This window comes from Sycon ciliatum, chromosome 3 (assembly GCF_964019385.1).
Source record: "Sycon ciliatum chromosome 3, ocSycCili1.1, whole genome shotgun sequence".
NCBI classification, from domain to species: Eukaryota; Metazoa; Porifera; class Calcarea; order Leucosolenida; family Sycettidae; genus Sycon; species Sycon ciliatum.
In genome coordinates, this window is record NC_088645.1 from 14,648,281 (window position 1) to 14,661,637 (window position 13,357).

General features: G+C 47.9%; 1 protein-coding gene across 1 annotated transcript; it reads right to left on the reverse strand.

The window, feature by feature from the left end:
* Positions 1-6,083: 6,083 nt before the first annotated feature.
* LOC135812880 (uncharacterized) lies at positions 6,084-7,046 on the reverse strand. Its single transcript, XM_065326098.1, has one exon. It carries the CDS (start codon positions 7,044-7,046, stop codon positions 6,084-6,086), a length of 963 nt encoding a protein of 320 aa, XP_065182170.1.
* Between the last annotated feature and the right edge of the window lie 6,311 nt (positions 7,047-13,357).

Genomic DNA, 13,357 nt, shown 5'->3' on the forward strand with positions numbered 1-13,357 from the left:
GACCCAGACCGTAGCCTCTGAGACAATATTTCCAGGATACTCGCCTCCCATCCGACGTGACCGGGATGCATTTGGTGGCGGCATTGCTGTATGGGTGAAGTCCGGCCTCCCAGTAGTGCACCTCGACCAGATTCCCACTGATGACCACGAAGTCCTCTGGCTCGCCGTGAGTCTTTCCACGCAACAATCTGTTGTTATCGGTGCCTTGTATCGGCCTGGATCCTGTGCGGACAACGACACCTGTCTGATTGAGTATCTTGGACCTGCACTAGACGTGGCCCGCACTCACGGCACTCACATAGTGCTAGCTGGGGATTTTAATGTCCATCACGAGACTTGGCTCTGCAGCAGCAAAACAACTGTAGCTGGAGAGGCCTTAGAAGAATTGTGTGCTGAGCATCAACTCCACCAGCATGTCTTGCAGCCGACTAGGGGTCTGAACACCCTGGACCTCATCCTCTCCAACATGCCCGTTCCTATCGACACCACTGTCAAAGCGCCACTTGGTCGCTCTGACCATGGGGTTGTTCTTGCCGACTTTTACCTCACCCCTGATGCTGAGCAAGCTACCTCCAGGACTGTCTGGCGCTACAATCAGGCAGACTGGGGGCGCCTGCGGGCCTTCTATCGCACTACTGACTGGTCCACCATTGTGACTGACGACCCTGAAGAGTCCTGCAGGAAGCTAAGTGACGTCATCTCCAGTGGCATGCAGAAATTTATCCCCGCCAAGCAGCTTGTTACCCGCCCAGCAGACCCCAAATGGTGGACTCCTGAGTGCACTACAGCATTGAACACTAAAGACAAGGCATGGAAGGCCTGGAGACACAATATTTTCAGCGAAGCCCACAAGGCTTGCTTCATGCGCTCAGTAGAAGATGCTATCCTCGCGAATGTGCGAGCTCGCACATCCTGGGAACTGAGAGTTCGTCGGAAACTGTCACGCGGAGGCCTGAAAGACAAGCAATGGTGGTCGGTGCTCAAATCTGCTGCTGGCGCCAGTCATGGCTCGTCTATACCATGCTTGGTAGATGACGCTGGTCACCAACTCCGTATGAATGCTGCCAAAGCGAACTGCCTTGGTCGCTACTTCGCCAATAAATGTAGCCTTGGAGATGATGACTTGGGCCCGGGGGATCTCCCTCATGTTCGCCAACCCGGGGTCACCCCACTTAGCCGAATCCACTTCCGCCTGCAAACAGTGAAACGCCTCCTGAACCAGCTCGACGTTGGCAAGGCGTCCGGCCCGGACAACATCCCTGCCCGAGTGCTCAAAGAGTGCTCCCATGAACTTGCATCGCCTCTCACGTCTCTCTTCGCCCTGTGCTTCCGTAAGGGGGTCCAGCCAGAGGCCTGGAAGAGTGCTCGAGTTGTGCCAGTCTACAAGAAGGGCAGCCTATCCAACCCTAAGAATTACCGCCCAGTCTCCCTCCTCCCCATCATCTCCAAAGTGATGGAGCGTATTGTGAACTGTCAAATTGTGAATCACCTTGAAAAACATCATCTCTTGTCAACCAAGCAGTACGGATTTCGCAGTGGCCTTGGAACAGCGGACCTACTAGCAGTGCTTGGGCATGATTGGTCGCTGGCAGCTGGTTCTGGTGGCTGTGCCCACGTCCTGGCTGTCGACATTGCTGGTGCGTTTGACCGCGTGTCGCACCCCGGCTTCCTACACAAAGCGGCCACTCTCGGTATTGGCGGTAGCCTGCTGCAGTGGCTACGGGACTATTTGCGGAATCGCACACTAAGCGCAATCGTCAATGGACAGGAATCTGCTCAATTCCAGATTAAAGCTGGCGTACCCCAAGGCAGCATCCTGGGACCCACCTTATTCTTGATGTATGTCAACGATGCTGAGACCTGTCTTTCCCCATCAACACGAATGGGTGTGTACGCAGATGACACCACGCTGTACACCATCATTCGATCCAGACATGACTCTGCTGGCAGTATTGCAGACATGCAATCTAGCCTGGATCGATTGAGTAGCTGGGGAGAACAATGGCAAATTCGCTTTGAGCCGACAAAGTCGCAGCTGCTGCATATTGGCCACCACCGCAACCCCTGGCCACTCCCAGACCTAACGTTCGGAGCCCATGATATTCCCTGTGGGGACGAGCTGAAGCTTCTGGGAGTGACCTTCGACAGCAAACTCACCTTCAGACGCCACCTCCGCAATGTTTCTCTTCGTGCCGTAGCCCGACTAGGATTTCTGCGTCGAGCATCAAGTTTCCTTGGTCGTGAAGGACGCTTGACAACGTACAGAGGCTTCGTACGCCCTGTACTCGAATACGCACCATTGACATGGATGGGCGCAGCCAACTCTCACCTACAAAGTCTCGACCGAGTACAGCGGAAGGCCCTTGCTATCATTGGTCCTGACGCCTTGCTGCAGAGCCTAGCTGCCCGCCGCCAAGTGTACGCTCTCACGTACATGTACAAGCTAATGTGCCTTCAAGACCATCCAGATCTCTCTGCGCTCGTGCCGCCTCGCCAGGAAGCTAGCCTCGTCCCGCGGACAAGGTCGCAGCTCCGTGTCCGCCACCAGCATCAGCTACAAGCAGTGCTCCTCCCTACGGCCCCCAACTTTCTCCAGCGTTCGTTCCCATATGGTGTAGTGGATGAATGGAACAGGCTTCCGCAAGACATGTTTCCGGATCCGATGCCCCAGTTGAAGTCCCTCCAATCCTTCAAGACGAAGGTCCATCGCCACTTGCGTCAAAAGAATTGGCTCTGGGCTACGGACTCCCTGTGAGGCTATGCCACCCGTCAATGAGCAACTACCCTCGTCCATCATCTCTTTCTTGTTTTATATTTATTTCTCTTCTCATCTCTTTCTTGTTTTATTTTATTTATTTATTTCTCTCTCTCCCTCTCTCTCTCCCTCTCTCTCTCTCTCTCTCTCTCTCTCTCTCTCTCTCTCTCTCTCTCTCTCTCTCTCTCTCTCTCTCTCTCTCTCTCTCTCTCTCTCTCTCTCTCTCTCTCTCTCTCTCTCTCTCTCTCTCTCTCTCTCTCTCTCTCTCTCTCTCTCTCTCTCTCTCTCTCTCTCTCTCTCTCTCTCTCTCTCTCTCTCTCTCTCTCTCTCTCTCTCTCTCTCTCTCTCTTCTCTCTCTCTCTCTCTCTCTCTCTCTCTGTCTCTCTCTCTCTCTGTCTCTCTCTCTCTCTTTCTCTCTCTCTCTCTCTCTCTCTCTCTCTCTCTCTCTCTCTCTCTCTCTCTCTCTCTCTCTCTCTCTCTCTCTCTCTCTCCCCCTCTCCCCCCCCCTCTCTCTCTCTCTCTCTCTCTCTCTCTCTCTCTCTCTCTCTCTCTCTCTCTCTCTCTCTCTCTCTCTCTCTCTCTCTCTCTCTCTCTCTCTCCCTCCGCCCTCTCTCTCTCTCTCTCTCTCTCTCTCTCTCTCTCTCTCCTCTCTCTCTCTCTCTCTCTCTCCCTCTCTCTCTCTCTCTCTCCCTCCCTCTCCCCCCCTCTCTCTCTCTCTCTCTCTCTCTCTCTCTCTCTCTCTCTCTCTCTCTCTCTCTCTCTCTCTCTCTCACTTGATCTCCCTCCCTCCCTAGCTGCATTCCTAACGATGCCTGGTCGTAGGCTATGATTCCGAGACCTCCGGTCGGATGAGCCTCGCCAACCACATCGGCACATCGCCCTACTCCCCTTTGTCTTGTTGTCCAGCGTCATTTCAGTTGTCCTCTTCCCTGATTATTAGTAGGGCTGTGTTTTTTAGTAAAAAAAAAAAAAAAAAAAAAAAAAAAAATGTACAAAGAGAAGTAGGGATTGATGAGGAGAGAAATGGGGAAAATCAACTGCAAGGTGGCGGAATTCGTTGATTGCATAAGCATAGTCAGCTGTAAATTTCCTGAGGGCAGCTTTGAACTTATAGAGCGAGGCTTCCGATGTTAGACTGGTATCGGGTGCAGAAAGATTTTTCGCGTACAAATTTGGTACGAGAAACATGGATTTTCCGCGGGAAGTTTTGATTTCGGTAATATTATTATTAGGCCAAACTAAAGAAGGTGTGTGGTTCGACTCACCCGACCGACCGTACAATTTCAGCCCGACCGTAACTTTTTTTCGGCGGGCTGTCGTGTGACTGACGTACGTGGACTGAACACGTCCACGTCTACGTGCTGTGCGGCGTGAGTCTGCGGCGCGGACGCAGGCGGCTCCTTTTGGACTTGACTTGTAGTTGTACTGCAGTGCAGTGCAGTGAGTGGTACGACTGCTGCCTTGTGCTGGTAGTAGAGTCTACTCGATACGCGTATAGTGTATTTACATGTACTAAAAAATATATTTAAAAAAAAAAATCCGCCCGCCCGCCCGTAAAAAAAATGTCCTTGTTAGTCGAACCACACACCTTCTTTAGGGCATGTTCGATTGGTAGGATCGGGATCCCGATCCACCGGATCCACTGGATTCGCACCCTTTCGATTGGTCGAATCCGGATCCAGATCCTTCGGATTTGGATCCGGTCAACCCACCTCGGGGAGCAGGGTTGACCGGATCCAACGGATCCAAATGTGACCTTTGTGCGTATATGGCGGGTAAAAATCATTTTTGTACACATTGTGGTACGCACACGTGGATAGAGATAGAGCTTGTTGACTTTTGGTACGACGCACGCGATGAGTACGACGTTCACCCTTTTGGGTGACTTGTGAGCGCCATTGTCAACATGGCAACAGTCAAGGTCCAAAATAAAGTGTTCAGTTGAATCTGAAGGATCCGAAGGATCTGAGATCTGGATCCCGATCCCGATCCTTACCAATCGAACATGCCCTTAGTTTGGCCTTATTATTATTATTATTTTTGAAACTCGGATGTTGAGCCATAAATAAATGTAGAAGAGAAAAAAGACACCTTGAACCTTCCAAGTTGGAAGGCTGTCGGTTAGCGCTACGGAGATGTGTTGAAGCTAGGTGTCAGGACGTCGAATGTTTCAGTACTCTGTCAGTTTTGTGCCTAGTAATTGCACTTTCTGACTGTATATAGTATCATGTTACAGTGATGGAGAGTTACTCTTAACTCGTATCCATATGTCTTTTTTCTCTTCCACATTATTATTATTATTTTTTCTTATTTTGTTAGGGATTTCCCAACAGGCAATAGGGAGGTTCCGGAGTACGACTTTTCGTGCCAAAATTAGGCACCGGCGGATAATGTCGCCGTGCGACTACCCTGATCTAACAATACTCATGCCAGTTGCACTACAAACAATCCACTCATGACATCTTGCTCTAAAAGGCGAGCTGCCTGCAAACTTGGATTCAGAAAAGAGCCATAAGAACACGAGGTCAATCTTGGTGATCATAAAAAGGAGAGGCTGATTAGGAACGCGCATGCCTAATTTATACGGGTCAAGATCGCGCATGCCTAATATGCGCGCGTACCATACTGCGCATGCCTATAGCCATTCAGAATATGAAAGGAGCGCGGCAAGGTCAGAAAAAGCAGGCTCTAGCACTACAAATTTATGTCTACATTGTAAGTGATAATTATGGAAATTACGATCGCGTTCGCGACATTCCGGCCAGCGAGAAGAAATGAAGAATGATACTCAGTAAACATATCTACACAATGAACTGAATGTCAAGAAAGGAACATGCAATGTAAATAGCTCCGAATACTATCAGCCTTGAAATTCATGAATACAAATCTGTGCCGAAAATGATCTACGGTACCTAAACGACGTACTGGTGGGAGAGCTGTATCAAACTTGACTCAATGATACCGTTACTATACTGACTGACTGACTGCATGATATATTGACACTAGTTACACCTTCTGATCAACTTACTGTTCATGCATCTGAATACTCATCTTGAAAGTTCACCTTCGGAAATAAGGCAATCTACTTTTAAACTACTTCAATAGAACATGTATGCAGTATATGTAGCAAAGGAGGTTCGCATAAGCAGCATGTTCATAACAAAGATCAGAAGGCAATCGTGTTCATGCTGTGTATGTATATACAGTGTATAAGTGTGTGGGTGTATGTGTGTACGCATGTGTGAGTTTGTGCGTGGGTGTACAAGTGTTCAGACCATGTTCAGACCATCATAGTATAGCTTACTATCCGGTGCACTCATTCTTGTTACTAAACTGCTCCGTCTCGTATAAGCTCACCTAGCTGTTCTTGAAACCGAGCTGCTGCGTGCCGCTTGGGCCGAGTCGTGCCGGTGGCGTCACTACTGGATGCGCTCTCAGTCGCCGGTACTGGTTCGGGTTCACTACTCACCTGTGCTGGTGTTGATGGACATTGCAGCGGGTAAAGATGACATAGTGACCGTCTGACTGTCCTACCAGTGGGGAGCTGAATGGTGGCGGATCTTGTCTCACCATCTGAAGATTCGTGCAGTTTCACAATGCGGCCGATTGGCCAGCTAACTCGGGGCTGTGTTTCCTCGCGGATGATGACAACTGTGTCAACTGCTGGCTCGTTAGTGGCACGAATACGTCCTTGTCGTAGCTGGTAATCGCCACGCTCTCTCAGTGATGCTAGATACTCGTCTTGCCATAATTGCCAGAAGCGATTCAGCTGCTGCTGACACACATTGAATTTCTGGAGAAGTAAATCACCCGAGGCTTTGACACAGAAATCCGGATCATTCGTATCTAACTGCTCACCCGGCAGTGTTAGAGTGTTGTTGAGGCACAAGAAGTGCGCTGGTGTGAGGATAAACCCATTGAAATCTTCACCCACATACGTGAGAGGCCTACTGTTCAGAATTCCCTCTACTTCTGTCAGCAGTGTGCAAAGTTCCTCAGCCTTAGGAATTCGTTTACCGAGGGATTTCCTGAGCATTCGCTTTACGGACTGGACGAGGCGTTCATACACCCCTCCCATCCATGGTGATAGTTGAACGATGAACCGCCATTCAATACCCATGGTGGCAAGTGTCGAGAATACATTCGCATTGGTATTAATGGATTTCCACAATTGCTCGATTGTGACGTCAGCCAATTTAAACTGTTTAGCATTATCAGACACGATTGTAGCCGGTGTACCGCGGCGAGCGACAAATCGCTTAAACGCCATTAGAAAGCTGTCAGTAGTCATATCTAGTACAAGCTCTAAGTGCAACGCCCGTGTTGCCAGACAAGTGAACAGTACCACCCAAACTTTCTTGTTTTCTCCATTGGCTTTAACAGTCAGGGGCCCAAAGTAATCAATGCCAGTCCTGACAAATGGTGCGCTGCGGGTTACCCGTTCTTTGGGGAGAGGTGCGAACTTGGGCATTGCAAAGGGGCCACCCTCAAACCGTTTGCATACCTTGCACTGATTAACTACATTCGTGACCTCTTTTCTACCTCGTGTCACCCAGAAGCGTTTACGTAATTCCACAAGCGTGTGACTAGCGCCAGCGTGGAGAACTCTCTGGTGTACATCAGAAATGATCAATCTCGTTAGCCCACTCTTTCTGCAGAGGAGAATCGGGAATTTAGCATTTGATGGCAGTTCTGCATTCTTCATCCTGCCTCTGCACTTGATTAGGCCGTCTTCTTTATCAATAAAGAGACCCAACTTGAACATTAAGTCGCTCTTGGTTTTCTTGTTGTTCTTGATGGCTTCCAGTTCTGCTGAGTAATCAGTGGCTTGCGCATGCTTCAGCCAAAGCATTTCCGCGGTCTGAAGTTCGTCAACCGATAAGTATGGTGATGTTGGACGAGACTTTCTTGATGACTTTATGAAACGCTGTACCCATGCTGTAACCCTGATCACTTTCGCGAAGGATGATGATTTCTCAATACGAATACCAGCCGGTGGGGGGTTGCTCGCCTGTTGCTCCGCAGGACCCTCCCCCGACAAAGCGGCGTGAACGACTTCTTCTTGACAAGGATCAGTATCCGGTGCCCATTGCATGTCCGCCAACCACTCGGGTCCTGTCCACCACAGATTACTCTTGAGGAGGGTTGCAGTCGTGGTGCCTCGTGAGAGTTGACCGGCAGGATTGCTTCTTGTGTTCACATAACAGAATTGCACGTCTTCATTGCGGCGGATTTCTGCGACCCCATGTGCTACGAACGTCGGCAGATCCTTGCCCTTCCCTTTCACCCATCCCAGCACACATTGAGAATCTGACCACAAGTACGTAGTGAGCTGAAGAGGGAGTTCTTTCCGTAATAAGTTGATCATTCGAGCACCTAGCGTGGCTGCGAGTAACTCCAACCTTGGTATTGTTGTTTCTCGTACCAAATTTGCACGCGAAAAATCTTTCTGCACCCGATGACGCAAAATCTCCATACGAAACATTTAGAAAAGCGATCCTGTCAGCTTTTCTATTATTGTGTTCACATGGCAGAAAAAACGACACCGCTATGCTACGTAAGTTTCTACGTAAGGTGCTCGGTACTTCACTTAGGCTACGTAAGTTTCTACGTAAGGTGCTCGGTATTAGATCTACCAACGGGTGGTAGCCGCGTGCTGTGCACGTGCACGGCAGACATTGTGTTGCATGCAGTGCAGTCCGTTTTCGGATGTGCATGCGCGAGGAACTTCCTTCTTTGGAACTGCTTCTTGCATGAGCTGTTTCGGATATTTCGTGTCCTGGTTTATTTCGCTTCGGCTCTGCTGAGACCTCTTTTCACGGAATAATACTCAATGACAGGTGAGTTGACCAGTTCCCTTTGATTCATTTGCTTGTGGTGACTCTTTCATTTACGAAAAGTGTGCTGATTTTAGGTGGAATACAATAGATAATGGAAAAGCTGACAGGATCTCTTTTCTAAATTTAGCTTTTCTGCTGTCGAGGCCTCCTTTTACGGAATACTCAATGACAGGTGATCTCTGAGTTGACCAGTTTCCTTCGATTCATTTGCTTATGCTCACCCTTTCATTTACGGAACCGTGTGCTGATTTTATTCGGATTTAGATCCATTCCGTCATTCGTATCTCTTTGCCCTTGCCAACAGTGTGCGAAGAACGCGAGTTCACCTTCTTGACGGTAAGGCTTAGATGTGTTGTCGAAATACTCATGTTCATTGTACATTGGTACGTTACAAGTAAGGCACTGGTCATGATTGCTTCCGGCATTCCGTGCTCCGATCATGGGGTAGAATCTGAATTTTGCAGTGGCATAGCATCGTTGGCAGTTCCCAATCTGGAGGGGAAGGTTCAAGGACGCATTGGCCGAGTACTAGTATGCAAAATAAATTCGCATATCAGGGAAAATCTCCATTATGGAGAGGTTCATGCATTCAGTGACTTGTTTGCTTCATACGAAACAAGCCAATGGGTGCAGTCTCGTGAAAATCTCGTACGATTGGATTTGTTTACTCGAGTCTGGGCTGTTTGATTTGTGAGTAGTGCCGAGATTGCACTGCCCCAAATAAAGTTGCGTGCCGGTAGAGCAAGAATTACGATCTGCAATCTGTTTGTTGTACCTGCAAGAATGTGCTGACATGTCCAGTTGTGGCAAGTGAAATCCGACACTTGGCATAAGGGACTGCACCGTGCATCCTGCAGCCTCTGCAGCCCTGCATACGTACAGTACATGTGCTGCATACAACTTTATCTGTCTGATGACAGAATTCGTACTCATCACAGTCAAGGTTCAAAAGGTGCTGGCAAAAATGAATGGGAATTGGATACCAATACTCCTTATGTGTACCATATTTGTGAACTGTGTGTATCTAAGCTGTGACCTTTCGACCTGTTTGGGATGCATGCGGCTCTATAGTATTATATATTAGGTGCAGTGCATTACATCATTGATGTCTATTTGAGGCGCTGTCCCCTATGGCAAGTGTCGGATTTCACTTGCCACAACTGTACATGTATCGTATTTTCTCTGTTGTTGTTTCAGTTGCCGTCATGTTGCTAAAGAAAGGTTCAGTGACTCATTTGTTTCATAAAAGACGAGTCAATGGTTTGGTCTGGCTTAGAATCTTTCGCTGTTGAAGAAATCTATTCGTGTCTCTATTGCAGTATTGGAGAAATAATTGTATTCACTCGTTATAATAGGGTTAAGACAAACTCACAGAGCAAATGCCATCGGTCCCTTGATGTTCGTCCTAAAGAGGTTTGACTGGATATCATTCATACTCCCCCAAAGTCGTGTAACATGTTATCATTATGGAGTGCCTTGTTTATCTCTCAGTACCTTCAACCATTATATCCTTGCCCCTTGTATCCTCAGGATCAGTGTAGTTGTTGGAACGAGGTGTCGGACTCAGCAATGTATTACATTTTAATACATGTTTATTGTTCCTACTTTGCTGTGTTGTTTTAGACAATCGTGGACTTGTAACACTTTGAAGTCATTGAACTGCTTCCAAAAGTTTTATCGACATCAACAGGATTACGATTTCACTACAATATGATGCCGGATGACCTTATCACGACAACCCATGACTACAATTATAAACACTTATGTAAAAGTGATTTAGGGTGTGGACATCTGAATTTTCTGAAAGACAAGACAATTTTATGACAGAGTTATGAAATTCTGCAGCATCCACAGAATGACCTGCGTATAAAAAAAGTATCACCGCCACTACTCATATGATTCCCCTGCAGAAGAACAAGAATACATGTATGCAAGACTAGTTCCATTCTCTGCAAGAAAAGTCTTGCACATCAATGCGTATAATACGGTATTGAAATTGATATGATACTGTACACGTACATGTACACATGTACATAGGGGCTCCCGTAAGAAGACCATAGGTCTGTGGGAAACACCCTAGTAAAACAAAATAATAATAACATGTAGAGGCGCTACATGTAGGCCATCATTTAGGGCATTCCATTGGTGACACAAGGGAGGTTCTGCTATACGTGAAACGTAGAGAAATCACGTAGAGAGCAGGTGTCTGGGTTAGAGTCTACGGCTTCGCGTGTTTTGGCTCCAGATTTCTACGCGGAGATGGGGTTCTCTACGTTGTGGCACACGCAGAGAAAATGCGTACGGATTTGCTGGGTATCGATCAACTGCATGCAGAAAACTGCCAAATATGGAAGGGGAAATTCCCAGTACACATTCCACGTGACTTCTCTAGGTGAAACGTAGAGCAGAACAGCATTTCTTTACGTTACGGGAACGCGAAGAAAGTTCGCGTGATTCTTTGCGTCGCGTTCCCAAAACGTAGAGCAGAACCTCCCTACTATAGGGAGGTTCTGCTCTACGTTTTGGGAACGCGACGCAAAGAATCACGCGAACTTTCTTCGCGTTCCCGTAACGTAAAGAAATGCTGTTCTGCTCTACGTTTCACCTAGAGAAGTCACGTGGAATGTGTACTGGGAATTTCCCCTTCCATATTTGGCAGTTTTCTGCATGCAGTTGATCGATACCCAGCAAATCCGTACGCATTTTCTCTGCGTGTGCCACAACGTAGAGAACCCCATCTCCGCGTAGAAATCTGGAGCCAAAACACGCGAAGCCGTAGACTCTAACCCAGGCACCTGCTCTCTACGTGATTTCTCTACGTTTCACGTATAGCAGAACCTCCCTAATTATAGGTTCTGATCGGTGGAATATGCTGCCTTCCACTGTTCGCTCTTGTACAGATTATCGCCCATTTGTTTGTTCATGCTTAACCTTTCTAGGGGCTCCCGTAAGAAGACCATAGGTCTGATATCGGTTATATCCTTTAGCCAAAAAAACAAAAGAAATTATAGCAATAAAAACTGCTTTATGGCAGTTTTCTAAAAAAAGTTATTGTGTTCTAGTCCATGGACCCCGTCTAAAAAGTAAGAAATTAACGAAATGTGATAGCCGAAAATTAAAATTTCACACAAAACCTTACAATAATCACACACAGGATGCGAGACGAACTTTTCCCCTCGTGGTGCTCTTTCACATGCAAGCATGTTGGCGCAGTACATGTACTTGTACAAGTACAAGTGTCGGAATAAACAAGTGTTGTAATTAGACCTTCAAGTGCCGTGATTATTGTAAGGTTTTGTGTGAAATTTTAATTTTCGGCTATCACATACTATGCATTACCGAAACTTGGCTAGACACTTCAATTGCAGATTCGTTTATTGCATTGCAAGGCTACGACCACATTCGACGAGACAGAGGCGGAGGGAAAGGCGGAGGTGGTGTGCTAATATATGTTCGTAGCACTATACCGATGACGTACATGCATATCAATTTGAGTCCGTGTGACAGTGAACTAGAAGCAGTGAGTGCGCTGCTTGAATTTCGCAGCTCTGGACACGTCACTTGGCGTTTCCCACTGATATGTGTTTACCGACCCCCTTCATCAGGGGTAGGATTCTGGGATATATTCACCGCCTACATAGACAACGTAACACGAAGCGTGAAGCACAGCTCATTATGCATTCTCGGCGACCTTAATGTCAATTGCTTGTCTGATCAAGCTCCCGCTCACTTCCGAAACATGTGTGCAACCCACTGTGTTCATAACGTTGTAACAGAGCCAACCAGATTCCGCTCCGATTCATGTTTGGACCCTATTTGTATCACTGGCGACCTTGTAGCTGTTGATGTCAGTGTAATGCCTGATCCAATTAGTGATCACTTTGCCGTGAAAGCTAGTCTAGACCTTGAATGCCACCTTCACAGACCAGGTCACCTCCGAGTTAGGACTAGAAAGAAACCGCTTTCCACCCTGGACTTTGATGATCTGTCTGACAGGATTGGTTCGGCCCTCACTGAGACAGGACGGCATGTCACTGCTAGCACTGGCGTTGATGAACTCGTGGATAAATGGCACGGTAGCATTGGAGGTGTCCTTGATGACCTCGATCCATATGTGGTCAAGAACATAAAGCTACACAAGAAATCGCCTAAGCCATGGATCACTCCAGAGCTACGTTTTCTATTGGCACGTCGACAGTACCTCCATCGCCGAGCATGTAAGAAAGCGAGTGACCCAGCAGCTTTAGAAGAATATCGTCGAGTTCGGCGCGAGGGAACTTTAATGAACAGGCGTCTCCGCTCCCAGTACTATCAACATCAATTCATGTCCGTCCGTAAACAGCCCAGGGGCCAATGGCAGTTACTCAATGGCCTGCTTCGCAGACATACCAAGGACACTTTAGGAGGGACTGATCACATTGGCATCTCCCGCACATTTGCACAAACTGTTTCAGACCCCATTCGGACACACCTTCACTGCCCATCTGGTCCCCATCGCCAGACTTCTATGTTGGCTATCTCGCAGCCTACGGTCACCGACGTTGTAAAGATCCTTCGTAATCTCAATGCACATAAAGCTCCCGGAGCAGACGGGTTGCCTCCGATCCTTTTCACGAAATGTCATGAAGTGATGGCAGGTTCCCTGTGTGCTCTTCTCAGGGCATCTATTGAGGAGAGTAAGTTTCCTGCGCTTTTCAAGCATGCATCCGTGAGAGCACTTTTCAAGGGCGGGGACCGCTCTGAACCGCGAAACTACCGACCT

Bases quoted from the DNA above. Each gene is read 5' to 3' on its own strand.
- LOC135812880 (XM_065326098.1), bottom strand. From the start codon at position 7,046: ATGACTACTGACAGCTTTCTAATGGCGTTTAAGCGATTTGTCGCTCGC.